Below are 24,285 nucleotides of genomic sequence, written 5' to 3' on the forward strand. Positions count from 1 at the left end.
GTTACTGGATCTCATGACAAGGCCTTGCTGTCAATCTCGGCTAACAAGCTTATTTCACTCCATCAGTCTATCTGCTCGGTTATGGACCTTCTCTTTATGCTTCTCATCCGGGCAAAACTGGAGCGATTATGCCAGCAACAGTGACAGGAGTTCCTCAGATGTGGGACATAGAACAAAAGAACTTCTAGAAGACCCTTTCCTTCTTCTTGTGGGGGTAGAAGCCGCGACATTGGATTGAGTCAGACGCTAGTCAGGGGTTGGTAGAGGGCCGGGCTACAAGCGCATCCATTGTTGATGTTTTGACCACGGGAAAAATCGACAACTCCCCGCTTGCGATAAGGGAAATAACGCCAAAAAGGCAAGATTTTCAACAGGGTTCTCTTTGCTGCAGTACACTTTGTTGTGCAGTAGCTAGCTCCATAATCCCCTCAAGGCCCCAAGGGGCGTGTAGCGGAGACAAATCTCCTATGCCCAGGAGGGCAAAATGTTCTAGACCGCTCATTACAACATGTTGTTTAATATCTCGTGACTGCAGAGTATATGAAGCCATTTAACCAGGCGGTGTATTAATTCCTATTCTGTGGGGAGGCTTATGTTTATCATTCGGATATGTCTACCGAGCCGACCGCGATAGGGCATGGTGCGCCCTGACAATGATGAGCAGGGCTAGGTATTCATCCAAGACTCACGTGAAACCGACATGTTAACCTGCCTATGTTGGACATATGTACTTATCTACGAGTATAGGGAGTATCCTGGATATCAAGATGTGAACATGTGTTCTTCTGTAGGATGCTTGACATGATAGTCGGAGAACTAGCCACGACAAGAAGGAGGCAAGACTTTCTGTAACAAGGGCAAAAGTCCCTAGGATAGACACTCTCACATAAGTGCCTGAAGATACGAAATGCCCTGGCTATGCTATTCTTTAGTATACTTTAGAGGAGTTATAGTCGGGTGAGTGTTAATGATATTTGCACGTGTGTATTATATGAGCCCGATTAAGAACTCGATACCTGGTCCTGATATGACGGTACATGGGATTTGATGTGGGGTGCAGTACTATAAGCAAGAATCTAACTGGGATGATTCGTTCATTCGAACGAGTATGTTTGGTACATGGTATAACTCAAGGACGCGCCGAGGCCATGAAATGGAAGATGGTGAAAACTGAGAGCTAGTATCAAGCACTGCAATTGTTAACGCTAACCCTTTGGACCATCTTCAAAGGTCTAAGGAGCCACATTCTGGAACAACTAATTTCTCAAGTTTCAATGTGAAACTGTGGTCAAATCAGAACAAAGTCTCCATGCAACAGTTCGTGGCCTAAGTTGCTGTTTGTCTGGAGCAAAGCATGTTGAGATCGTCGTACCCACTCATACCCCAAAGAAAGACCAAAGAAAGAAGAGCGAGTTGAAGATTCTTCTTTTGAGTTGGAGTTCGTAGTGCACTGATCTTAATATGTCTTGCGTCAATTCAAGGTTCATACATCACGATTAAGCTATCATAAGTTGTCTGGTGGGATCAAGTTGAGTTTACCCAGTTCCATGTTTGAGAGGACTGAGCGAGTCTCATACGAGTGAGGTCCAAGCCCTGACTAATGACGGATAGTAAAGAGAGATGGTCTGCGGGATCCTGCTGGACATACTGATAGGAGAGAGGGATTTCATGACTTAGTGATAGGATGGAATATGAAATGAATGCGCAGTGTTGTATGTTCGCCCTGTCAATGGTCCGAGCCCCTGAAATGCGTTAGACGGGTTGTTCTCAGCAAGCAAACCACGGTAATTTCATCGAACGTAAAGGTAATTTCCGGTAAGGAAGGCAACGAATAACTGCGGTATATTTTATGAAGACATGATCATTAGCCTTGAAAGTTTTACCATGACATTAGGAATTGTGTTTTTATCCTTGGAGTTGTGCCAGAAACCAGGTCGCCGCATTCGATACGCCCTGATAACTTGACTGAACAATCACGCAGTAGAATCATGGTGAACGCTAAATGAACATCATTAAAATCATTATTATGAATATGCTAACCAGCCATGCCAATTCGTCAATCGCTCCGCCCGCGTCATGGACAGATACGCACTATCCTCAAGCCTATCCTGAAGCTCTTTGAACTTCGGCGTGGGTGCTTTTCTCTCAAATAAGATATCCAATTCGAGGTATGTCAAGTTCCTCGTCTCAGGTAATCTGATATAACACCATATCAGACAGAAAAAGCTCGTTCCTGCGTAGAGGAAGCATGATGCGCCGCCAATGTTCCAAGCAGACGGGTTGAGCATCTTGGGCATGATGATGTTGTTGAATATTAAACAGAGGTTATATGTGACTCGCGCGAGAGCAACAGTTTTAACTCGCAGTCGGGTAGAAGGTATCTCGGCAACCACGATGTAACAAACGGGGCCGATGGTCATGTCGTAAATAAAAGTCATGGCGATGATCAAACCGCCCAAGGTCCAGTTCGCACCGGTGCGATCGTTCAACACGACCCAAACCACGCCGCCAGCGGTCAACAAGCAGATGGGTGCGAGCAATCCGTATATGTATAGTTTCCGACGACCCACGAAGGGGAGTAGCATCCAGGCAATAACGCCGCCGATGATGCCGACTCCGTAGCAAGCGGTTGAGAGGTTGAAGGATATGGAGGCGCTGAAACCAGCTTGTTCGAAGAAATATGGCGCATAAGATGTAAGCGACCAACCACTAAATGCTTGGCAGACCCAGGCTATGCATGAAATCTCTGTTCGTCGGCGATTGACCCCTTTGAAGAGATCTCGGTAGCTGGCTCCTCCGTAGTTGGAGTCCTTCTCCATCTTGTTGGTGTGCTTCATTAGTGAGATAGTATCCTCTATATCGGTACTATTCTTATTAGTCAGACGAGTAAGGGATCTTCTAGCCTCGTCTGTTCGTTCATGGCGAATAAGCCACCCTGTTTGACATGTTAGTTGGGTTTTGTTGAGCTTGGTGAACTATCTTACAAGGGCTGTCGGGCGCGAACCACACGCCGAATAACAATGGTATCGCCCATGCCCATTGAAGCGCAAAGGGAAGTCTATAAGACCATTGGGAAGTTTCATGAACAAGAGACCGGAGAATTCCTGTGCCAATGACTTGTCCGACCAGCCAGCACATGTTGATGCTGCTGAGGACAAAGGGTCGCAGGGCATTTGGCACGACTTCAGCTGAATAAGTTGCGGCAAGAATTTCGATGACACCCCATGAAAGCCCTGAGAGTATAATTAGTATTTTTCGTATAAATTTTGGGTTATAAACATACCGGATAGAGCTTGTGAGGTCAATAAAACGCCGATACTGTCGGCGAAAAATGCAGGGAACACAGCGATACACATCCAGAACAAACTGGCAAGCATCATCTTTCGGTATCCAATAAGATCTGTAATGTAACCGTGTGCCAAAAGCCCAATGATTTCACATGTAATTGCGGCGTTCTGCAGACCCATCTGCCATGATGGTGAGATCTCGTACATCTGATCTTCAGCTGGTGTGTCCTTTGGTAGAGTCGGCTCTCCATATTTCTCTCTGAATGCAGGAAAAGCAAAGAGACCAGTTACAAGTGACTTGTCATAAGCTCTATAGATGTTTAGTTGTACGGTTTAATATGATAAGATTTTAGGACTTACTCCATTACCACAGTCAGGAAGAGCAATAATGACCACCCGACTGCCTTTGGGTACTGTCGACAACATGAGAAGAAGGTCGCTTCTTTCTCTTCTGCGAAACCGCGATAGACTCGCCTCGTTGTTGAATCAGAGGCGTGAGAATGCGGCAGCCACAGCGAATTAGCGAGGTCATTCGGTAGAGATTCCAGCTCAGGCTCGCTGCTCCTAGGCGAACCTGTCGCGAATTCAGGTAACTCTGGCAGAGGAATGGGGCGTGCATCAGTGGGTATGGGGATAGCTTCGCTGGAAGGGCCCATCTTTGAGTTGGTCCTGGTGGATGGTGTTGAATTCCACCAGCGCAGTCTCATATCGATTACGCGGTATTTCAAGGTCGTAAGCGAGTGAGACCATGGCTGAGTTTTAGGTTTTGGTTGACTCTCTTGGGTGTCCGGGGGTGCTATTGACGATTCCCCAGATATTTCATGGTTGCAGCTTTGTTGATGGAGAGAAGTTGTTCAAAAAGAGAATTGTTTCAGTCTCCAGATCCATTCAGAGAATTCAAAGTTGGAACATTGCATTGTGGGGCAGAGGATCGATTGGTCAATGGCGATGCAGAGAGAAATCCGCCAGAGGCGAAGATGAGAGCTAAACCTGGTGACCAACACGTCACTTTTGTGCTTGGGGTTCCTGTTCGGGCCGTGGGCCACGGAGTTTGGTGGATATTCAATGGTAATAGTTTGTATAGACTACTGGGGTTGGGGGGCTGAACAATTGCCCATGGGGGACGGTTTAGAGTCTTTTTTTTGGTCATGGAAGTGCAGAAGAGGCTCTGTAAACAGGTACGCGATCATACCCAGCCAATGAGAGCTGAAGGTTACATTTTCTCTCTCAAAATAGTAGCCATATAAACATCTCTTCACTCCTCAACTCGGTAAATCACTTCATTAACAACACAGGCTCCCCCATCTTATGATTCTCAACCAGGTTCAAGTAAGCTCAAATGTGGAACCGTAAAGAATTTCAACCCTCCAACATTCGCGCAAAATCTGGAGTCGGTCCGATCCCCTTACTCTCCCTCGGTCTGGGTTCCCCAATAATCATCCATCTAATAAAATGTCTGGCGTGACGGCGGCAACGTTACCTGTAAAAGTTTTAGAGCTTCAGGAGGGCTCTTGTATAAGCCACGAGGGAAAAGTTTGAGGAACAAAATTGGTGTTTCTCGTAAGAATTCCTTTCGTAAAGGTCAGCCTAATTATCATAGCTCTGAATAATGTGCTTCCACCAAGCAGCCCACAATGCATTGATTGTACTTGAAATAGTCTGTAACAGCTGCCATATTTTTCTTTTGTTGATACCGAGTGGTTTTGGGTTTGACTTGGTTTAAATAAGCTTATCAACCACGTTTTGTAGCAATTGACTACAGCCCGCTGTCGCCGATCATCTGCACTTGAACCATGCTTCCAAATATCAATGAGATCTACTACCCCAGGCAAGAAAAGCGATGCTTTATGTAGCCCCAAGACTTTTATTATCATTGTGAAGAGTTATTTGCAACAACTCATGCCAATACAACCTCTTGTTTCCTTTGCGCCTCAGGCTGCAGGTGGGGTCACGTGCCAAGCCGTTGAATTCTCATCAAACTCAACACCAAGCAGTCTTTGTCCAGGACTTCAGCGAATCACAGCCCATTAACCTTTAGCAGGAAAGTAACACAACTCATTTGGGCATTCGAGTACATACTCATGTTCAAGGTCTACGGTAGGCCGCGGGCCTTGCTGAGCAGGCTACGGCGTGCTCAAAATTACACCATAAGGAATTATTCAGTGAGACCATCATCGAAACCATCACAACCAAAGGAATCGCCAGAAGCGAAACCACCACCACCCACAAGATTCACGCTTGTACCAACTTCAGAGTGGGGACCACCAAGAGAACGACCATATAAATCACAGAGACACAAGAAAGAAAGACCACGAAGGCGAGAAAGGGCCCCAGAGAGATCATCAACAGAAAAGTCGCCACGACAGAAACCACCAATATCAAAACCAGAAACAGAACCAGAAACAGAACCAGAAATAGAACCAGAACCAGAGAAAGACTCCCAGGAACCACCAGAAATGGACCTACAGCAGTACAAGCTAGAGCGTCATGAACGGTTTTTGACTGCAAACCTATCAGAGGCACAAGCTAAGTTCAATGCCGAACTAGCCAGCATGACTTTCAAAGAAAGACAGAAGCACTTCAATGACATGATGGGATGGTCACTGGAAACACCTTATTCAAGAGAGCTGTATAATAACCCCAAGGATTTCAGGTTGGTAAGGAGGCTCAGAGCAACTGAGATGATTCGAATGGTATTCGGCTATCACTGCACTCCACGCTCAAAAAAGGAATGGGTACCCAAGCTGCAAGCCCGGCTTCGAGGCAGCAATATGAGAGACGTCAGGCTCATCTGCGTTGACACTGACAAGGTCAGGAGGCTGCCCCAGAAACTGGAGGGGGAGTGGAAGAAACGGATCACGTCCTTCCATCTCGGCGTGGCTATACTGGACACCAGGGATATGCGAGACGTCATCAAGAATCGATACAAACTGGATAACCCATCAGATCTCATTCGAACTTATCAGTTTGCCGTCCAAGACAGCGTGCCCGAAGTGGAACATTTCTGTTTTGGTGACACAGAGGCTATATCTGTAGAAGACCTGAGGCGCAGATTTGTCGAGTGGCAGGAAGGAAGAGATGTAATTGGCGTTGCATACTCGGTTCACAATGACTTTTCCGTCTTGAAACACTTCGACATCTACCTGAACCACAAATTCTGGATCGATGTGGCCCAAGCACAATACATCCCCCTTCAAATCGCGTCTTCACAATCGCTGGCAGTTATGATGAACAGACTGAGGATTCGCTACCATGGCAAGCTCCACATACCAGGAAACGATGCGCACTACACCATGAGAGCTTTACTTGGAACGGCAGTTTTGGATTTCTATCGCGAGTGGTCTCATTGGGGAAATGGACTGGCAGATATCCCACCCTGGTACGACCTAGCTACAAAAATTGCTCGGGCTGAAGTCCCCAGAAAAGAACGACGTGTTCGAAAGTAAAAGTTTGCTGGTACGTCGAACTGATGGTTCATTCATGTATTATCTCATGAGCATCGTCGTTTGTGTATCACGACTTGAAAGATGGACGTGATCCTTGCAGCTCGAGATGCCTGCTTTGGTCTTTTTAGGCCGGATGATTCGTTGGTGTGCGGTAGGTCAAAAAGGCATGATCTGACGATCACCAATAACGGTGAGGATGATGCTGAGTTACTCGGTTGGTTATCACTGCAGATCAAGACCGGCATTGGGTATCGTATCAAAGGCAGGTCTCACCACGAGAGCCAACACACGACTTGCCGGAAAACTCACGGAGGAACGGAGGAATGAAGATCAATGAGGGATGGAAGGTATAAGCGTTGATCAAGATGAGAACCATGATTGCAACTCAAGCGATGTCCCTCATCGTCGTCGCTAATTAGAGGCAGGTAATACTGGCTCACGTGTACAATAGCAAGAATGTTCCCAAGACTGAAAGATGATCTGACGATACCAAAAACATGGCAAAGTCAATTCTGAGCAAACACCAACACAATCGTCAACTGCAAATCACATGCCGTGGATTACAGGTCCACATAAACAAACAAAATCAGGCTCCCAAGTTCCTCATCGTCGGGACTGGGCGTCTCATTTTCGTCCTTGTTCGATGTTATCTGGGGTATGGCACCACTGAGCTGGTTCAGCAGGTTTGCCACTGACAGGAGACAAGGCCAGGCTTGAGCCAAAAACTGTCACCTTGTGTTGGCTGCTGCTGGTGTTCGGTGGACCCCGCCTTGACATGGTCAGATGGTCAGAGCCTGAAGAGGGAGCATGAGGCCAGGGGTTGATAGAGGTCGACAGTTGCTGAAGACTTCATTCCGGCAAGAGCCGAATTACATAGACATAGGACTGATGTTCAATGTCTGTATTATATGTATACTTTCAGATAATTATACTGTATTATTATAGTATAGAGCAATAAGTCGTGGTTCATGCAAGGCTGTTAGTGCTCCACATAAACATACACAATATCAACAAACCATAGATAGAGCAATTACCCCGAACGAGATAATAATAAAATACATATTATTGTCACGATGAAAATATGTTTCATAATGATCATATCCTCTCCATTCCCCAAGTTTCCAAATCTGGAATGCCCTGGTTCCCCGGAATCGCCCGAATAGGTCAGACAGCCCAGGGGCCAGCACCTACAATCACACCACCATCGACCGACTCTCAATTGGCAATTGAGAATCCTACGGCTCATGATCAACAGCGCAAAAAAAGTTGACAACATGTAAATTAGTATAAGAGACTTGGTCCAACTCGTAAAAATGGAGTGATTTCTCATCATCATCAATACAGTCCAGTCCAGTCCAGTCTTGCCCTGTCTTCTCACTATCACCTCAAAAGTGTCTATATCTTCACTTACACTACACCACTTACACAATGGCCGCCATCGCTAGACCTGCTCTCGCTAAGCCTGCCGCTTACCCCAAGTAAGTCCCCATAACTTACAACAACTCAACTCCACCAATATCCTAACAATTATTAAAGGGCTCTTCCTGTTGTCGTTGCTGTCGGCAGCTTCGCTCTCATCGCTAGCTACGTGAGCTCCCAACTGGCCACCACATCAGCCAAGTTCGATCGCTCTTTTGCAAAGTACAACACTCCCGAGAGCGAAGCCAACCGAGCGAGAACCTTTGACGGTGCTATCGAGAACCCCAGGACAAGTCTGTTCAACATCCTCGGTCGACGACAGTAGACGATTGTCTATAAAACTTTATCATAAAAGATCCTAGAGATCTGCTTCTGCATACGCATATACTCTTTCTTCACGTTGAGCGTTCTTTATTACGTCTACAACATCGCCTGGTTATAAATGGTTACAGAGACGGACATAGCATTTGGTGGTTGGATAAACTCGAGGGGGCATATACCATGGAAGTCATATAATTTGAACATTGAATAAACAGTTAAAAACTTCACCCAAAATTGACCACAAGAAATGAACACGATATATCAATTCTTTTGTATTACATATAAAAATTCCTCCAGGCAGTCTTTTGCTGAGGTTGCCCTCGTATCCATAAAGACTGATCTAGGGCTTATCCCTATCCTGTTCCTATAACAACGCTTGCTCCATCCAATTCGCTCACTATGCTATGATATATGTTCTCCATCTTTCTCCTTCACATTGGACATCAAATATGCAAGACAATAAAAAAACCACCTCTAGTCCTGCCCAATACGCCTTTTTGTCTTAAATCTATATACTTCACCACTCATATCACTGCCACTAACAAGCGACTTGATATCCCCCTATTTTTACCCCGTTTTCATCCTGCTGGGAGTCCAGCTGAGTCGTGGCCCCGTGTGACTTGAAGACCGCCTAGATCTACTTTTAGGTCCTGCGGGTGTCAACTGGTCGTCAACGGTCTCCGAATCATCCTCTTGTTGCGACGGGCTGCTGCTCTCTCTGTTGCCAATACGGGACGTGAGCGCGCTGAGCTTGTCTTTGAGGTTGCTTGCGCCGTTCTTCCTTCGTACGCCAGAATCGTGATTACTCATGCTCGAGGCAGGTCGTTCGATGCCCGTCGGAATTCTTCTAAACCCGGGCCTGTGTTGTTGGGCGACAGGCACTGGAATGCTGCTGTGAGTGCTGGCGCTGTTCACACTGCTAGCATGGGAATTGCTTGGTGTTATTCCATATGTCTGGCCCTGCTGACTATACATGCTGTTGTTCATGCTGTGTATGCTGCTCTGTGGACTTGCTGTAGCTGGCCGCAAAAGCTCCGAACCGTGATGATGCCTGTCGCTACGATGATGATCATCAATGGGTGTTGGCGGCGTCATCATCAGGAAAGCGGGTACATTAGGCCCATGAGGAGCTTGCGGGCCATGACCTGTACCGCCGTTACGATGTGATCTTCGACTCTTGACACTCGAGCTTCGACTGCGGCGTCGCATAGTAGATCCTGGTCGTACACTACTGTGTGTGCTTCCAGCGCGAATACTTCTAGGAGGTGATCGGGAGAAGTCCACAGGAGATGAGCCATACAGACTGGAATCATCGCTGTCGTTAAGACTGCCAGGATAATGTTGAGAACCACCTGAAGAGGACGGTGCAATGAGAACTGAGCTGTTGGCCAGTACTCGTAGCTTGTCTCGCTGTTCGGCATTGGGTCGATGTTTTGAAAATTTGTTCCCAATGAGTGCACCCGTATGCGAGATCAAAGCCTTCACAACCGCCTTCTTAAGAGCCAGGGCTAGATCAAGGTTGGACCATGTCTTATTCTCCCACTCAATGCTGGGCATTCTGAAGACAAAGTCGTGCACATCCTCAATGTTGCGATTGTCTTTGCCACGGTAGCTCAGGCAAAGCACCACAGAAGGCATCTTGATGGACGAAAACGTCATGTATTGGCTGGCACGAGTCATCATCTTGGTCAGATCGTCTGACTGCTGCTTTTCACTATGATGTTTCTTTCCCAATCCGAAGCGTGGCTTCTTGTCGCCGTCCCTTGACTCACGTCCTTCCCTAGACGAAAGACCTGTGGAAGCACGCGCAAGGCCAACTCTTGGACCCATATTAGATCGGAGAGACTCGTGGGATGCCTTCTTAAGCACAGTCTTGGAAGTTCCAGGAGCACGGAAGAGGCGGAAAGAGTGGCCTTCATTGCCCGTGTTGACACTCAAGGCTTTTCCAGGAGGTGCTTCAGTCTTGGTGTTCGACGTCAAAGTAGGTCTCAGTCGGAGCTCAAGAGAACCTGAGCCTGCTGAGAAAGATGATGAGGATGATTGTCGTGTATATGAAGGTGTCAGACCGTTGCCATCTTCATAATCCTCATCCTCTTCTCCATCAGCCGTGACCTGCTTCAACATGAATGGAGAGTCGTTCTTGGTGCCGGCCGCCTTTTCTCCATTGATACCAGGGAAAATGTACTCAAAAAGTCGCTTGCCAACTTCTCGCTCTAGTTGCACCTTGATTGGGAACAAATTGACCTCGAAGCGGTCCATAACTGGAATGCCTGCTATGGCCTCCAACATATACCAATACACTCGGATCATCTCTTTGTGCTCACCCTCCTGGGCATGCGGCTTCTCAGGATCGATGTACGGTGCTATCATCTCAGGGTATGTGGCATCCGGCAACAGGTTGAGGCCAAGGACCTTACCAACACGGATAAGGTTTACATGAGAACCATCGGAGTTGTCTGTGCGGTCATACTCGAGATCCCTGATCTGCAGCTCCACCAAAGGTTCATTCGAATCTTGCATGAGATGCCAAACAATGTCTCGAATGGTAATATTCCACTTGAGCAGACCAGTGCTGTCATCCGAATTGACATCGTACTTTCTCTGTGAGGAGGTAATAGCCTTCATCATGAAGAACAATTCGTCCTCACAAGCTGCCAGGTCCTTCTCAAGGTGCATTCTGTCTTGCCAACCCTTCTTGTCGAGATATTTTGCATAGATCTGGAAATGGTCCTTGATCTCTTCCATCTGCCTGATGCGTTGTTGCAACTTCTGAACCATAGCCGGGGCACCACTCAAGTCGCTGAAGTCCGAGGCGAGAATGATCTTTTCCAGGCGCTCACTACGCGTCTTCTCCATGGGTTCGTTGTACATGAGGAGGTCAAGTACAATGACATACAATGCATAGTACTGCGATGAGTTACAGAGAGCTCTGGCGGTTGGAAACTCGACCCAAAGATTGTCCATGCGGTTCTCCATATTGACTTGAGAAGCGTTTTCGTTTCCGTCCGTATTCACCTCATCGTTGTACTTCAGGCGCAACGTATTGTACTTGTCATACCGAACCATGGCCGAAGTTTTCTGGACGACGCGCTTGAAACCGAAAGGATCCGCTTGGAAGTCAAACACCACCTCGATAGGAACCCATGGCGGCCAAGAGGAACCGCTTGGTGCACCATATTTGCTTCCAACATACATCGACACAAGGCTGGTTTGGAACCACTTGCGATGTGTGACAAAGAACTGGACGCTATCCATATTGACCAAGAATCGGCGCTGAACGAGTCCGCTGACATTGTCTGAAATTCTCTCCTTCTCCATGACTTCCATAACCTTCAGCTCCATACCCTTAGCAGTTGCCAGCACCACATTCTTCTTGTTCTTGTCGCTCTGAAGTTGAATCTGCGGAGCAATGATTCGAATGTGATAGCTACTTTGGGGCGTGAATTCCTCGGCAATTCCAGTCACCAGATCTTCAATTGAGCCCTCAACAGCGCCCTCAGCGTTAGTGCCCCAGGTAGCCGATGTGAACTTGCGGCCGTCGTTGAGGATGCGTTTAATGCGCTCTTCAATATCCAGAGGTGTTTCGTCATCATGGATGCTAGATGCGCGAGAACTCCTTCTGCCGCCTTGTCGACTGTGTGTTGATTTGGCCTTACCTGGCTTGTTGTTTGACTTAGCTTTGTTCTGCTCTTCGACAATATCAAGGATAAACTTGATAGCGGGCCGCGAAAGATAGTATGTGAAACCACGTCTTTGACTGTTTTGGTGAAGGTATCGAAGCACGATGTTCCGCAGGGTGTTATTCCACTTGAGCTGCAGATTGTGGATAACAAACCGATTGTTGAACTCGCTTTCGAACTCGCTGGTTGCTGGGATTTCCATGGTCTCATCCTGGAAAGGGATGGAAGACTCGCCTGATTGCTTACGGCCATCGTTGCTGCTCCTGTTGGTACTTGACGGAGCACGAATCTTAGCCTGATTGAGCATTGATTCGAGGAATTCCTTCTTCTCTTGTAGCACGTCGGTGTGTTTCTGGAAAGCCTTGAATTCTTCCACGGCAACTCGGTCTTTTGCATCGCATTTGATAACCCTCAACTCCGCTTCACCCATCTCACGGTCATGGGATTCCATTTGTCTGCCCAGTTGATCAAGGCGATCCTGAATAAGCTGGCCCTGGATTCGACGGGGATCGTCATCGTGTCTCATCACGCAGAAATGTGTGGGCTCACTTCCAAAAGGACTAGTTCTTGTTGGATCTCCAGCAATAACACCACCAATATCTGTTTGTCGGAAATATGTCAGGCGAGGGGCGTATGCCAGGGGTAAGATCTTGGTGTCAGGGTGAGGCTCAGTGGGTGTTATCCAGTCAAGCTCGACAAAATCATCCATATCAATCCAACTGAAGTCATTGTCCGGAATAGTAAACCGAGACAAGTCAGGCTTCTCGTCAGATTCGCTCATCAGTGTTGCGATAGATCCTTTCTTAATAGCCTCCGTGGTTGTTCCCTTCAAGCTTGCTGACACTGCTCGGACATCGGCGCTAACGAGGTCAAGCTGGGCAGCATGAATCTTGATGCCCGATGTTTTGCTGGTGTCGTCACCATGTTTGCCTTTACCAAGGGTATTAAACTCTTCGCGGCGTTGATGAAGGTCAAGCGAGAAGCTATCGAATCGCACCTTCAAACCAGTTGCAGAGACTGCATTTTCGGAATGGTCTTCGACATCCTTGTGCTTGTAGATGTGACTGAGGAAAAGCGGCGCGAGCAAAATGTTGTACTTAACAGTCGCAAGATGTCGGCCAAATTTCTTGCTATTCTTCTCACGACCAGGGAAGAGACTACCTTGGCGAATTGGCAATGACAGTGGCTGTCCAAATAAGCCCCACCAGTTGAAGAAGTGGGTGAAGAATCGAGGGGTGAGATGTATAGTGTTGTAGCTTCGGGAGGGTTCCGGAGTATCTGACAGCCAGTCACGATCGGCTGGTGCATGAATTGCGATAGAAAGATGGATGTGTCGACTTCGGAAACCACGCATTGCATCATATGGCAGACCATTCTCATCAGGTTTAGCAAAGTGCGGATTTTTGAGGACGATGTCATAATGAGGGCGAAACTCAAAGCTTCGCTGGCCATCCTCGATAGCACGTTCGAAGATGAGGCCAGCCATGACCTTGACCTTGCCTGACAACTTCATGACAACCTTCTTGAAGCTCGCCTCGGATTTGTAGTTGTCTTCGGGCAAGTAACCTTCAGCATCGTAAAGTCGTCGGGCCTGGTCTCGGACTTCATGGCTGTAATCAGGCACTGCGAGGATGTACTCGCCACTTTCGACTGAGATGAATCCCTTGGGGTCATCATCAGCGTTTATGTTCCATCTGATGTCATTTCGCCAGCACATGAGGAAGCCGGCTCCATTGCCAGTCATTGCATACGGATCGCGTGTACCCTTAAGAGCCAGATGAACATCTCCATCCCCCTTCCAAGACATGTGTATCCTGGAGTGGAAGTTAAGTCGCAGTTTATCCCAGAAACCGACACGTTCTGATGGGTCGAATTGAGGTTTGGTAAACGATTCAATCACCATCATCATGTCCTGAATGGCAGGCTGGTAACAGGGACCCCAAGTGATCCGCGTAGGAAGAGCACTATTGACGTCCATGTAAACATCTGAGTAAGACTTGACGGGCCCTATTGTACGTCTGACTTCGATGGCAAAACTGCCTTCATTTGAAGAGCCTGGGAGCGTGCTCCTTGGTGGGACAACGTTGACTCGCACCCTACGTGTCGACTCAACACCCCTGAACTCCTCGGCGACGACGAAATTTGCCTTCAATGACACAGCTTGAATCTTGGCAGATTGTCCATACTTCATTGGCGGAATATGTACTAGCGGTAATGGATAATCTCGCAGCGTCACCTTGGCCTCGCCCATGGCAATACTGAGATGCATCGGCACCAGTAAACTATACTGCATATCCTTTGGCATCCCTTTGCCTATCTTATGAAGGAAATCTGGCAGGTCTTTCATAGGGAATGTCGGCTTGTCGATCATAAAGTGCAAGTCGCTGATGAAGGCGGACATGAGTGCTGGTCTTGGGGGCACCTCCAGTAAATTTTCGGCGTCTTCAATGTCTTCGGGAACTTGGTTGGCACCCCAGAACTGGCCGCGAGACTCTTTCATGCTGTCTTGAGACATTTGGTAGGCACGGTCAATCCGCTTCTTCCAACTCTGGGCATTGAACATGTCCAGATGGCTTCGAGCATAGTGTTCAGTAACCTTTGAGACACCGTTGACACGAAGCGATTCGATGTTAGGATTGTATCGTGGAATTCTTCCATGCTGGGAGTTTGGTCGTGCATCTCTTCCTTCAAAAGCGTCTGCACTCCGACTTCTGCTGCTCGGTCTATCGCCCATTTCCGGCCGTCCTCTGGGGAAGGTTGATCGAGATCGGAATTTGCTGCTGCCTCTTCTTATCTCCTCTTCACGAACTCTCTTGAGTTTGACCTTGAAAGCATTTTCTCGAGCGAGTCGCTGTGTTTGTTCGATAAGACCAGTGCGGTAAATCATGCCTAGTTTCCACTCAAATCCACCATCTTCGAGCTCGAACAAGAAGTTTCGTGTGCGTACTGACACTTTGGGAACCGACTTTGGTCCTTCGGGCTTCTTCTCGAGGATGTACTCATTGGTCCCCGTCTTGAAGCGATGGTGTAGCTGCTGGACTGCTTTAATCACATTGATGAAGTTGTCACTCACGCGGCTGACGATAACCTCATGTGGTACAGCGATACGGACGGCCTCAGTCACGATGTCCACCATCTTCTCGTCAACAACACCCCCATAAGCTGTCTTTCGACGAGATTCTCGGAAATCGAGGCGTCCTGACTTGATGCTCACCAACCTTGCCCAAACGTTGCGCATGCGTGGTGGTTCTGTGTAAAGTCGCACAAGCTTTGCTGCAATGTAAGGGGTAGACCATCTCTGGCGGCCTAATTCCAAACCATACATATGCAGCATCATAGCTGGATCGTGAGGCATATCGGCTTTAAGCTGCACAAGCGCTGCTTTGAAATCGAGGGTAACCAATTCTGGTGTAATAGTGGACGAGCCAGAGTCGAAATCAGGAGTTCCTGGAGGCGCCAGCCGGTTGGCAGTAGGAATGATATCAACATAGCTTCCATTTTGCTTCGTTCGTGGAACGTCACGCCCACTCTGCATGAAAGCTTTGCGCAATGTCATGACAGCAACCCCAATGGCGTAATGCCGGTAGAGCGAGTACTTAGCACGGATCGAACGGACACCAACTTGTATGTTGAACGTTGGACCACTGGCATCACTTGCTGCACTGAGAGAAAGCTCAAGTCTCGGTACACTGAGGAAGGGTTCTGGCTCAAGCGTATCAACAGCATCCATGATCTGTGCCTCGATTCCACTCGCAAAGAGTGTAAGTTTCCGTCCATCGCCGATGTTCTGCGGTTTCTTTTTGGGTCGTGGGGAGCTCGAAGGAGGAGTCCACTCAGAGTCGGACTGGTTGATAGAACGACTGTTGGCGCGTCTTCTAGAAGCCCGGCGTTGAAGTCCGTCAAGTCGATGGGCACGGTATTCGGTTGAGACAGTATCCCAATGCAGAAATACTCCACGAGTATCATCTGAGATCTCCTCGTCAATGCCTGCGATCTCCACGTTGAAATCTGAGGCATCAAACTGTGCTCTCAATAGCCAGTTCGGCATGGATCGTAAGAAATTCTGGCCACCCCTGGATCGTGAAACCGTGCCCTTTTCTGGTTCCACATCAATGCGCAACTCCTGAACTATTTGACGAAGCCCATCGATAATCTCAGGTCTGACCATACTGATCGAGGCAGACTGAAGGTTACCAGATACATCAACGTAAACATCCGGCCGAGCGCCCAGATGTAGTTTCATATCGAGTGATTCTGTGGTAATCAAGTTAAACCGCTCGCCATTATTAGTCTGGTAGTAAAGGTCGTGCGACTGAAGTCTGAAAGAACCATCAAGGGAATAATGCATATCTGCCATAAGGCTATGTGAAGACTCCACGTCGAGCGATATCGAGGAGATGGAGGAAATGATGAGATCGAAATCATCCGGGTCCTCGGCTTTTTGCAGAGGTTGGAGCTTTATACGAACTACAGGTTCGTGCATAGAGAACTTGTAATTCGCTTTGGGCAGTAGGCGCGAGATCAGATGATGGTTGTCATTCTGCGCTCTTGGTGCTCTAGGTTTTGACTTGAATAAGGCGATGAGGAGCGGTAAATGATGAGGGTCCAGATCTACCGAAGGCGACGTAACGACAGAGTTAGCAAACATGATGTTGGCATTTCTTTCGTCAACTGTGCTGGCTCGCAGAACTTCAACAGTCTTGGAGAGTAGTGTCGTCTTGATCGTCGTCGTAGCCATCGGAACGTAGAGAAGGCGTTCAGGTTGACCATGGCCATCGTCCAAACCGACGGAGATAGACAGAGCAGCAGCTAATGCCTCGTGCGCAATTGCCTCGGCGGGGAAATACATCCTGTGCGCTGGTGACTTGGAGTCCAACCTGTGAAGATCTATTCCAACCTCTTTCATAGCTGCGTTCAGCTGGATTGGGGTAGACCCAGGCTTGATAGACTGGATCTTCTTGCTCATACCCAGAAAGCTCACAGCAAACTGAATTTCCTTGATGCCGCGCAGGATGGAACTAAAAAATTCTTTGGAATCAGAGACCGTCCTCATCAAGTCCTCACTCGTTGTTCCAGGATCATCTATTTCCTGTGCAACCTTGCCCAAGAAAATATCCACAGGCTCCTCCTCAGCCCCAGGAGTTTTAACCTCAGCTCTCCGTTGCTTGAGTCGGCTCATGCACGTTTGCATATCATCGAACGGAATGTGTAGTCGACCCATCTTGATAGCCACGGCGGCTTCGCGCAAGCCATCCATGGACTTGTATAGGTGCCCATGAACGTTGATGAACAACTGGTCGAGAATTTCCATAGATTCATTTCCTTCAGCTGTGAACAAGACGCTGCGCAACGAGACAGTCCATTCTGCTTGTTGATCCTTGCCATGGCGATCAGCTAGACGGGCGAAGAAGCGCACACGATCGACCATCTTTCGGCGCGTATCGACCGCGAGAGTGAAGCTTCCGACCTGGACATTGCCCACATCAACAATGTTCACAGCTGAGTTTGTCGCAACCACGTCGACCAGCTTGAGCCAACTGATATTCCTATGCAACCGCTTGATTTTTTCTTTGATATTCGTAAGTTTCTTCCATGTTTCGCTTCGGACAACCGTGCTCGTAGCTCGTCGCGGTAGCTGTGCTTGTTGTCGGGCAGTAGTTTTGGCGTCCGGTTTCTGATCCTTCGACGTTTCGGCATCGCTGTCCTCGGGGTCTACGTCGACCCGTTTATTTCCTTCCAGCTCGTTGATGTCTAGTGTTACGGCGAGCTCGCTCAGGACAATACTGAGCCATGTTGGCTGGGCGAAGGTTGGTCGATGAACGTGGAGCCCCAGGCCCCTAATTTCTATCCTACATCCATCTCGGGGTGTATATGCTAGTCGGCGCAAGGAGAAGTAACCAATTCTTTGAATAGAGATACCGGTAATAATTCGAAAGACGGCTAGGAGGACGAAGGACGATAGGTATAAGAGGACTAGACAGCCGAAGACGAAGGTCGGGTTGAGGAGAGCCATGTTGCGAAGGCCCCCACGAGCCTCTCCCACCAAGTCAACTGCGAAGAGACATGGAATTAGCTACGAGCGGTGTAAGGTGGCGTGGTATCGCAACTTACGTTTCCTGCTTATGGAAGAGATATCATGCCTTCACTTTGTATGCAACCAATTGATAGGCGGGCTATGCCATCGCCGCGGGCTTTGGTCTAGTGAGGTGTCGATTATTGCCGGGTTTTGAGTTCCTGGTTGGTACTCCCGTTGAGGTTTCGACCGAACGGTAACGCGCAAAAGGATGCGCTGTGGGTAGAACGTTGAAAGGTTGAAGTATATATCCTCGAGTCTGGAGCAGGGATGCTTGGCGGACAGCAGAGCGGAAAGTAAATTCAAAGCTGGCGTATTTATCGGGATCGACGGGAAGTATATCGAAAACGCGATGCTCTAAGGGGATTCGGGGAGATTTGTGACGTCAAGGGGGTCCGGATCCACGAGGATTGTAGGTTGTTAGGAAAAGGAGTGTTACTCTGCCGTAGGAATACAAGGCAGAGACGGATGCGAAAAACGGTGATTCCCTTGGAATCGTAGCTTTTGGCGGGGGATATGCAAAGTTATTAGGTTCAGTAGGGTGTGAAAGGAAAGGAACGGCTATGGTCCGAGATACGTAGCGTTGAAGATGGACGGATATTGGATGGCGATGGACTGGATTGGTCGCTTAGACCTATTCGTCCGTCTTTGGACGAACTGCTTACAATCCACGGAGCGATAACGAGTACGTACTGACTAACTGCTGCATGCACCCAGGTCGGTTCGATTCGAGAAGGCCTCCACTCAGAGGACTCCAAGCTGAAGCCACGAGCCTCACTTCGTTAGATCAGTTAGGGCAGAAGCACGGGCCTAGCTCATTAGCAGGGAACAAACGACGTACGTCGACGGAGTACTAGTAACTAAGACATTTTATTTGTTGATGATCACCAATCTCAACAACTCCGCAGTGTTGCGACTGTCGACATTAAAGGAGATATTACCTACTTTCATGATACATTAAATGTATTCATCTCCCTTTTTGACACCGGGTAATGTACCATACTAAGGATCTCCATACCAGCCTTATCAACAACCGTCAGAGCCGATCTTCCGTTTGAACCGCATGTACTGTACTGTACCACATACGAGCGTTAGAATTTTCCCGTGCCTTATCAACAAATAACGACAGTGCTTTTCTTTGTCATTGGTTACCCATTCTTCCAGTCAAAGTGCGGGGAATGCACGTTTCTTTGAGTTCCGTGGAGGACCGGATATTCATCTCCATGAACTTTGTATGTAATTGTTTTTATTTTAAGTTTCTCATAGATATACGCAATAAATTTCTCCTATGCCATTTAAACGCACAAGTCATTTTGCAGCACTAACATACTCGTTCACAGCAAAGTTTCAAGTCTATCTGCAACGTTCCTCCAGGCACTTCGAACTCGGGCCACATTATCAACATACACCCCATTGTAGCAATGATGGCTTCGTTACCCTAGCGCCACCAAAACGTGCGCACCATCAGGCATGAACCTCGACAGTCAGGTACAAAAAACAACATTTATCGCTGCCAAGTCACACAAGACTGTCGCTCCGTTGCTCCCCAGGGGGGTTGTTTGTTTCGTCTACCACAAATTTCGACTCAGTTCCTTCGAGCTGCGTCATTCTTGCTTCATTCCGCTGTGACGGTGATCCAACTCGTAATACAGTGGCGTGTCATAGCATTGTCGTATCATCCCTCCCTGGCAGTTACTCAGTAACAATACTCGTTACGGGGTTGCATTGAACAGTGAAAGTTGTTGGGTTATGCGTTGTCAGGGTGAGAGAGTCAATATTAGTGAAGGATACAAACACGCAAAACTCTCTGTGTATGCTCAGTTCAGCTTCTACCATGATTGGATATCTAGCATGTCAAGGCTCTGAAACAGCGGAAATCCAGCTAATGCTGACTAGTCGTTGGTTTCACTCAGCAATTACCCGCATACCTTGTCAAGGAAGCCGATCATTAGGATGTTCTGCATCTTGCTAGCAGATTGTATGCCGCTTTTCTTATAGCCAATTGTCTTTTCAGGCCAGCGAACAGACCATGGAATTCAACGGATCACGACGAAGTCAGAGATGATTGGATCAACTAAAACGTGGGTATTATTATGTTGACGAGCCTTACTGTTCTTCATCTTCGGCCTGCTTTTTCAATTCAGCGATGCGATCATCAATAAGCGCAATATCAGCATCTATCCTGAGCATCTTTTCTGACATCATATCCCTATACTCCTGATCCGTAAGCTTCTTGAGCGGAGTCCAACGAGTCCAGAACGATTCGTTCTCATCTTGAACCTTGGGCTTTCGAGCTGCCATTCGGTTTGCGATCATCTGACCACCAGCTCCCACTGTTGTCCAGACAAGCATCGCGGGAAGAATGTTTTTCGGTCCTCCTGGTCACAGGGTCAGTAAGAAGAAAGCCGGGACAGTGTGGTATGACTTACGGATCAGGCCACCAACCGAACCAGCTGCTGTGCCAGCTATTGCGCTGGCAATCGTCTTGTCGCCATTTTTGAGTCTTTCTTCACCGCCCCATGCTTTTACAATAATACTCCTGGTGACTTGAAATGTCAGTCGATTAATCAACATTAACTGGAGCGAATAAACTTACACCAAAAGCTCGTTCCCAAAGTAAACCATTGAAATCCAGAGACTGCTCCCCAGATAATGGGATTTGCCTCTTTGAAGATTGAGCCTCCGACGCCTGCCAAAACGCCTGCAGTCCCTGCTTGATGTCAATATGGGTTGTGCGAGGACGCATAGAAGCAGCTTACCGGCGTAACCACCAAATTTCAATGGAGGTACCACGAGGTCAACAACCTCGGGAGAAAACAAACCACGAGATGACTGCCGTTGGCGTAAAGACACCATTTGAGGATCTTGATTTCTATCGTTGGCCATGATGCGGATGTGTATGAGGATAGATATGGAGAAGGCGGGTGAGGAGAAGAAGAGGATCAATCTGGGTTACTCCACAGGGACTGATATAATTACAATATTAGAAGGGAAAGTAATAATGTTACATGGCTCGCTTCGCCGCCGCCATTTGTCAAACTCGATAGTGAGGTTGATGAGGCTCTCGCTGTATCTCGATCTCAAGTTTTCCTAAGCAGGCAAAGGCCAATCGTAGAGAGCCACCATAAGGTTGGGGATGAAAACCCGTGACATGACATGGGCCGTGGGCCAATTGGGTGGGCTTCAATCGGCACATACATAAGGTACTGTCTGTGAGCTGGTGTACTTTGGAGGGACTTTGGCTCGTGAAAGGCTATAATTGCAATGAATAGTGATAGAATAATATGCAATAAATTGTCAAATTTGGCAAAGAGATGGGCTGAATGACAATTGATGAATGCTTATTTCTCATTATTACTTGAAACTCTTGTGTGGAAATTATGAGCCTTCTGGATCTTTATCAAGGGATCCAATTGTACATGTTGCGTAAAGTACCTTGTGAGAAGGAATTAGGTTTCTTTTGTAATGCGTTGGCTTGATGTATCTGGCTGAGATCTCATAGGTAAGCGTTGTTAAACAAAACCAATTGCTTGAATCTCGAATTGTAACTACAGTTTCTGGGTCTTTTAGGGGCTGTTACTGGTGCTTCTGAGGAAATGCAAGCGAGACATCAATCGAGTGGAGGGGTTAATTGGTGGGTCACGCACTAAAAAGGGCTAGCGCCCACTTCAGACCTGGACTGGCAAAATTAAGGCAACCCTCAACTGGCGCCTCCATCATCATTTTTTCCCATACGCCGAGCAAATTTCAACTCGTCAACCCCAGACACGGCAACGTTAGTCGGGGCACATCAACACTCTGCAACGCAAGTTTCTCGACAGAAATACTCGACATTCCGGTATTCGGTTCTCCCGTTCCCGGCTACAAAGCGATCCGATCTCGTTATCCTCACTGAAGCGAAAGCTGAAACCCCGGTCGGCTTCGCCCTTTGCATTCGTGCGCGCATCGGTCCTAGAATCGTTGCGCGTGTTCGCCTAACCGCAATCATGGGTGAGCACCCCTCTATGAGAGTTCGACATGTCTTATAAACAATTGCTAACCTCTCGCCAGCTCCTAAGAAGAAGGAACAGCAGAAGATGTCCCTTGGGGACTTTCTGGCTGACAGTATGTCCCGCCCCTCGCCTGTGCACCCCGCCGCACAGCGGACTTGGCTGCAATGCCCCTCGTTGACCCCATACTGACTTGGACTTATAGGTTTTGGTGGAGGTTCATCTTGGGCTGATGAGGTAGAGGAAACCTCTTACGGTAAGCACCTTCACTTCAAATCTATATCTGTGTTCCATCGCTAACTCATTCTTAGTCACTGGTATGTCCTATTGCTTTCGTACGATACTTTCGACCCACGGTGGACTGACCATTTTCAGGCACTCAGGCTCTGCCCCCTTCCGACCGCCCTCGGTATAACAACAACGCTGCTTCCAGCTGGCAGGACCGGGGTATGTTTTGATGTCGCGGTAACCTGATCTTCCAAGCTAACTGGCGCAGGTTTCTCCGTTCGCGAAGCTGCCCCTCAAACCCTCCCCGACAAGCCTCCCTATACCGCTCACTTGGGCAATCTTTCCTACGATGTTACCAACGACGCTGTGGGAGAATATCTCGCTGACTGCGGCGTTGTCAACGTCCGCCTTATCGAGGATCGTGAGCTGCAACGCCCTAAGGGTTTCGGTTATGTCGAATTTGAGACTCTCGACGGCCTCAAGAAGGCTCTTACCTTCGATGGCGAAAATTTCAACGGGCGAATGATCAAGATCAAGGTCGCCGATCCTCGTAAGTTTGCATCTGTCCCTTAGACCTCAAATTTTATCTAACAATCTACTACAGCTCGTGGCGGCGATCCTGGCCGAGGTGACTCTATCCGTGAGATGGGTAACTGGGACCGTAAGGGACCTCTGCCTGATGCCCCTTCAAGGGGTGGTGCTCGTGATTTCGGTGACCGTGAGCGACGACCTCGTGATCCTGCTTTCGAGTCTCGTCCCCAACGTGAGTTCACTTGGGAGAGACATGGACCCCTGGCTCCTCTCTCTCCTCAAGAGGGTTCCGGATCCCGAGACGGAAGCCGCCCCCGTGCTTCTCCCGATGTGCTTGGTGACCGTAGTGAGTCTTACCGAGGCAACCGCCGGGACTCTCCTGCCTGGGGTGAGGCTCGCGAGGGTGGTTCTCGTCCTCGTCCTGAACGCCCTGAGCGACCGGAGCGAACTGCCACTGCTGCTGAGAAGGACATGCAGTGGCGCGAGAGAATGCGCCCCGATGCCGCCAAGGCTGCCTCTCCCGACGGTAGCGCACCCCCATCTCCCGCTCTTTCTAACGCTGCACCTGCCCAAGGTGGTCGTCCTCGCTTGAACCTCCAGAAGCGAACTGTCTCCGAGGCCCCCGATGCTTCATCAACATCCCAGGGCTCTGATGCTAAGGCCAGCCCCTTCGGCGCCGCTCGTCCTATCGATACCGCAGCAAGGGAGAAGGAGATTGAGGTCAAGCGCCTGCAGGCTATCCAGGAGAAGAAGGAGGCCGATGAGAAGGCCAAGGAGGAACGAAAATTGGCGAAGGAGGCTGCTGCCAAGGCTGAGGCGGAGGCTGCTGAGGCCGCTGAGGCCAAGGAAGCCGCTGAAGCTGCTCAAGCTGCCGAGGCTAAGGAGACACCTGAGACAACCCAAGAGGCAACAGAACCCAAGGCTGAAGGTGCCGAGGGTGCCAATGGCGAGCAGAAGGTTCCTATCCGAAGCCGCGAGCCCCGAGAGGGTGCTCCCAAGTCAAGAGCATCTGAAGCTTCCAGCTGGCGCTCTGCCTCAAACGATCAGCGAGGACCCCGTGGAGGAGCTGGACCCCGAGGCGGCCGTGGTGGCCGTGGCGGTATTCGAGAGGCACGGGCTGGACCTCTCCGCTCCAACGGATCAGCTGCTCAACAACCCGCCTCCACTGATGCCGAGCCTGCTACACCCACAGCTGACGACGACGGTTGGACCACGGTGCCCAACAAGAAAGGTCGCCAGGGACGTGCGATGGCACCCTAGAATGTGTACCAATCGCCTCGTTTCTCTATGGTTTGACGACTGAGAATGCCT

At 48.7% G+C, this 24,285-nt stretch overlaps 6 protein-coding genes across 6 annotated transcripts; 3 read left to right on the top strand and 3 right to left on the bottom strand.

The window, feature by feature from the left end:
* Window positions 1–2,024: 2,024 nt before the first annotated feature.
* Window positions 2,025–3,994, bottom strand: BKA55DRAFT_595407 (uncharacterized protein; the record flags this gene model as incomplete). The annotated part of the gene is made up of 4 exons (XM_046195802.1): window positions 2,025–2,935; window positions 2,985–3,233; window positions 3,284–3,597; window positions 3,648–3,994. 4 exons carry the CDS (start codon window positions 3,992–3,994, stop codon window positions 2,025–2,027), a joined length of 1,821 nt encoding a protein of 606 aa, XP_046047452.1.
* A 1,749-nt stretch (window positions 3,995–5,743) lies between these two features.
* BKA55DRAFT_692040 (uncharacterized protein) lies at window positions 5,744–6,733 on the top strand (the record flags this gene model as incomplete). The annotated part of the gene is made up of 1 exon (XM_046199715.1): window positions 5,744–6,733. The coding sequence occupies one exon, from the start codon at window positions 5,744–5,746 to the stop codon at window positions 6,731–6,733; it is 990 nt and encodes a 329-aa protein (XP_046047453.1).
* Window positions 6,734–8,161: 1,428 nt separating this feature from the next.
* BKA55DRAFT_692041 (uncharacterized protein) lies at window positions 8,162–8,477 on the top strand (the record flags this gene model as incomplete). Its single annotated transcript, XM_046199716.1, has 2 exons — window positions 8,162–8,211; window positions 8,270–8,477. The coding sequence occupies 2 exons, from the start codon at window positions 8,162–8,164 to the stop codon at window positions 8,475–8,477; spliced, it is 258 nt and encodes an 85-aa protein (XP_046047454.1).
* A 77-nt stretch (window positions 8,478–8,554) lies between these two features.
* Window positions 8,555–18,492, bottom strand: BKA55DRAFT_79584 (mitochondrial protein from FMP27-domain-containing protein). The gene is made up of 2 exons (XM_046201628.1): window positions 18,265–18,492; window positions 8,555–18,204 (listed from the first exon to the last, which is right to left on the bottom strand). Exon 2 carries the CDS (start codon window positions 18,164–18,166, stop codon window positions 9,041–9,043), a length of 9,126 nt encoding a protein of 3,041 aa, XP_046047455.1. The 5' UTR covers window positions 18,167–18,204; window positions 18,265–18,492; the 3' UTR covers window positions 8,555–9,040.
* A 1,524-nt stretch (window positions 18,493–20,016) lies between these two features.
* Window positions 20,017–21,209, bottom strand: BKA55DRAFT_79607 (uncharacterized protein). The gene is made up of 4 exons (XM_046201629.1): window positions 20,986–21,209; window positions 20,823–20,936; window positions 20,656–20,772; window positions 20,017–20,604 (listed from the first exon to the last, which is right to left on the bottom strand). Exons 1-4 carry the CDS (start codon window positions 21,110–21,112, stop codon window positions 20,333–20,335), a joined length of 630 nt encoding a protein of 209 aa, XP_046047456.1. The 5' UTR covers window positions 21,113–21,209; the 3' UTR covers window positions 20,017–20,332.
* A 1,003-nt stretch (window positions 21,210–22,212) lies between these two features.
* Window positions 22,213–24,234, top strand: BKA55DRAFT_541146 (uncharacterized protein; the record flags this gene model as incomplete). Its single annotated transcript, XM_046190350.1, has 7 exons — window positions 22,213–22,216; window positions 22,277–22,330; window positions 22,421–22,471; window positions 22,527–22,532; window positions 22,591–22,662; window positions 22,712–22,993; window positions 23,048–24,234. 7 exons carry the CDS (start codon window positions 22,213–22,215, stop codon window positions 24,232–24,234), a joined length of 1,656 nt encoding a protein of 551 aa, XP_046047457.1.
* Window positions 24,235–24,285: the final 51 nt, after the last annotated feature.

Source organism: Fusarium redolens (genome assembly GCF_020744475.1).
Source record: "Fusarium redolens strain MPI-CAGE-AT-0023 chromosome Unknown BKA55scaffold_11, whole genome shotgun sequence".
NCBI classification, from domain to species: domain Eukaryota; kingdom Fungi; phylum Ascomycota; class Sordariomycetes; order Hypocreales; family Nectriaceae; genus Fusarium; species Fusarium redolens.

Excerpts from the sequence above, each read along its gene's own strand:
- BKA55DRAFT_79607 (XM_046201629.1), bottom strand. The coding sequence starts at position 21,112 with ATGGCCAACGATAGAAATCAAGATCCTCAAATGGTGTCTTTACGCCAA. Across the intron at positions 20,937-20,985 it reads GAAATTTGGTGGTTACGCCG|GGACTGCAGGCGTTTTGGCA; the intron begins GTAAGCTGCTTC and ends GACATCAAGCAG. Across the intron at positions 20,773-20,822 it reads TTTGGGAACGAGCTTTTGGT|TCACCAGGAGTATTATTGTA; the intron begins GTAAGTTTATTC and ends TGACATTTCAAG.
- BKA55DRAFT_79584 (XM_046201628.1), bottom strand. The coding sequence starts at position 18,166 with ATGGCTCTCCTCAACCCGACCTTCGTCTTCGGCTGTCTAGTCCTCTTA.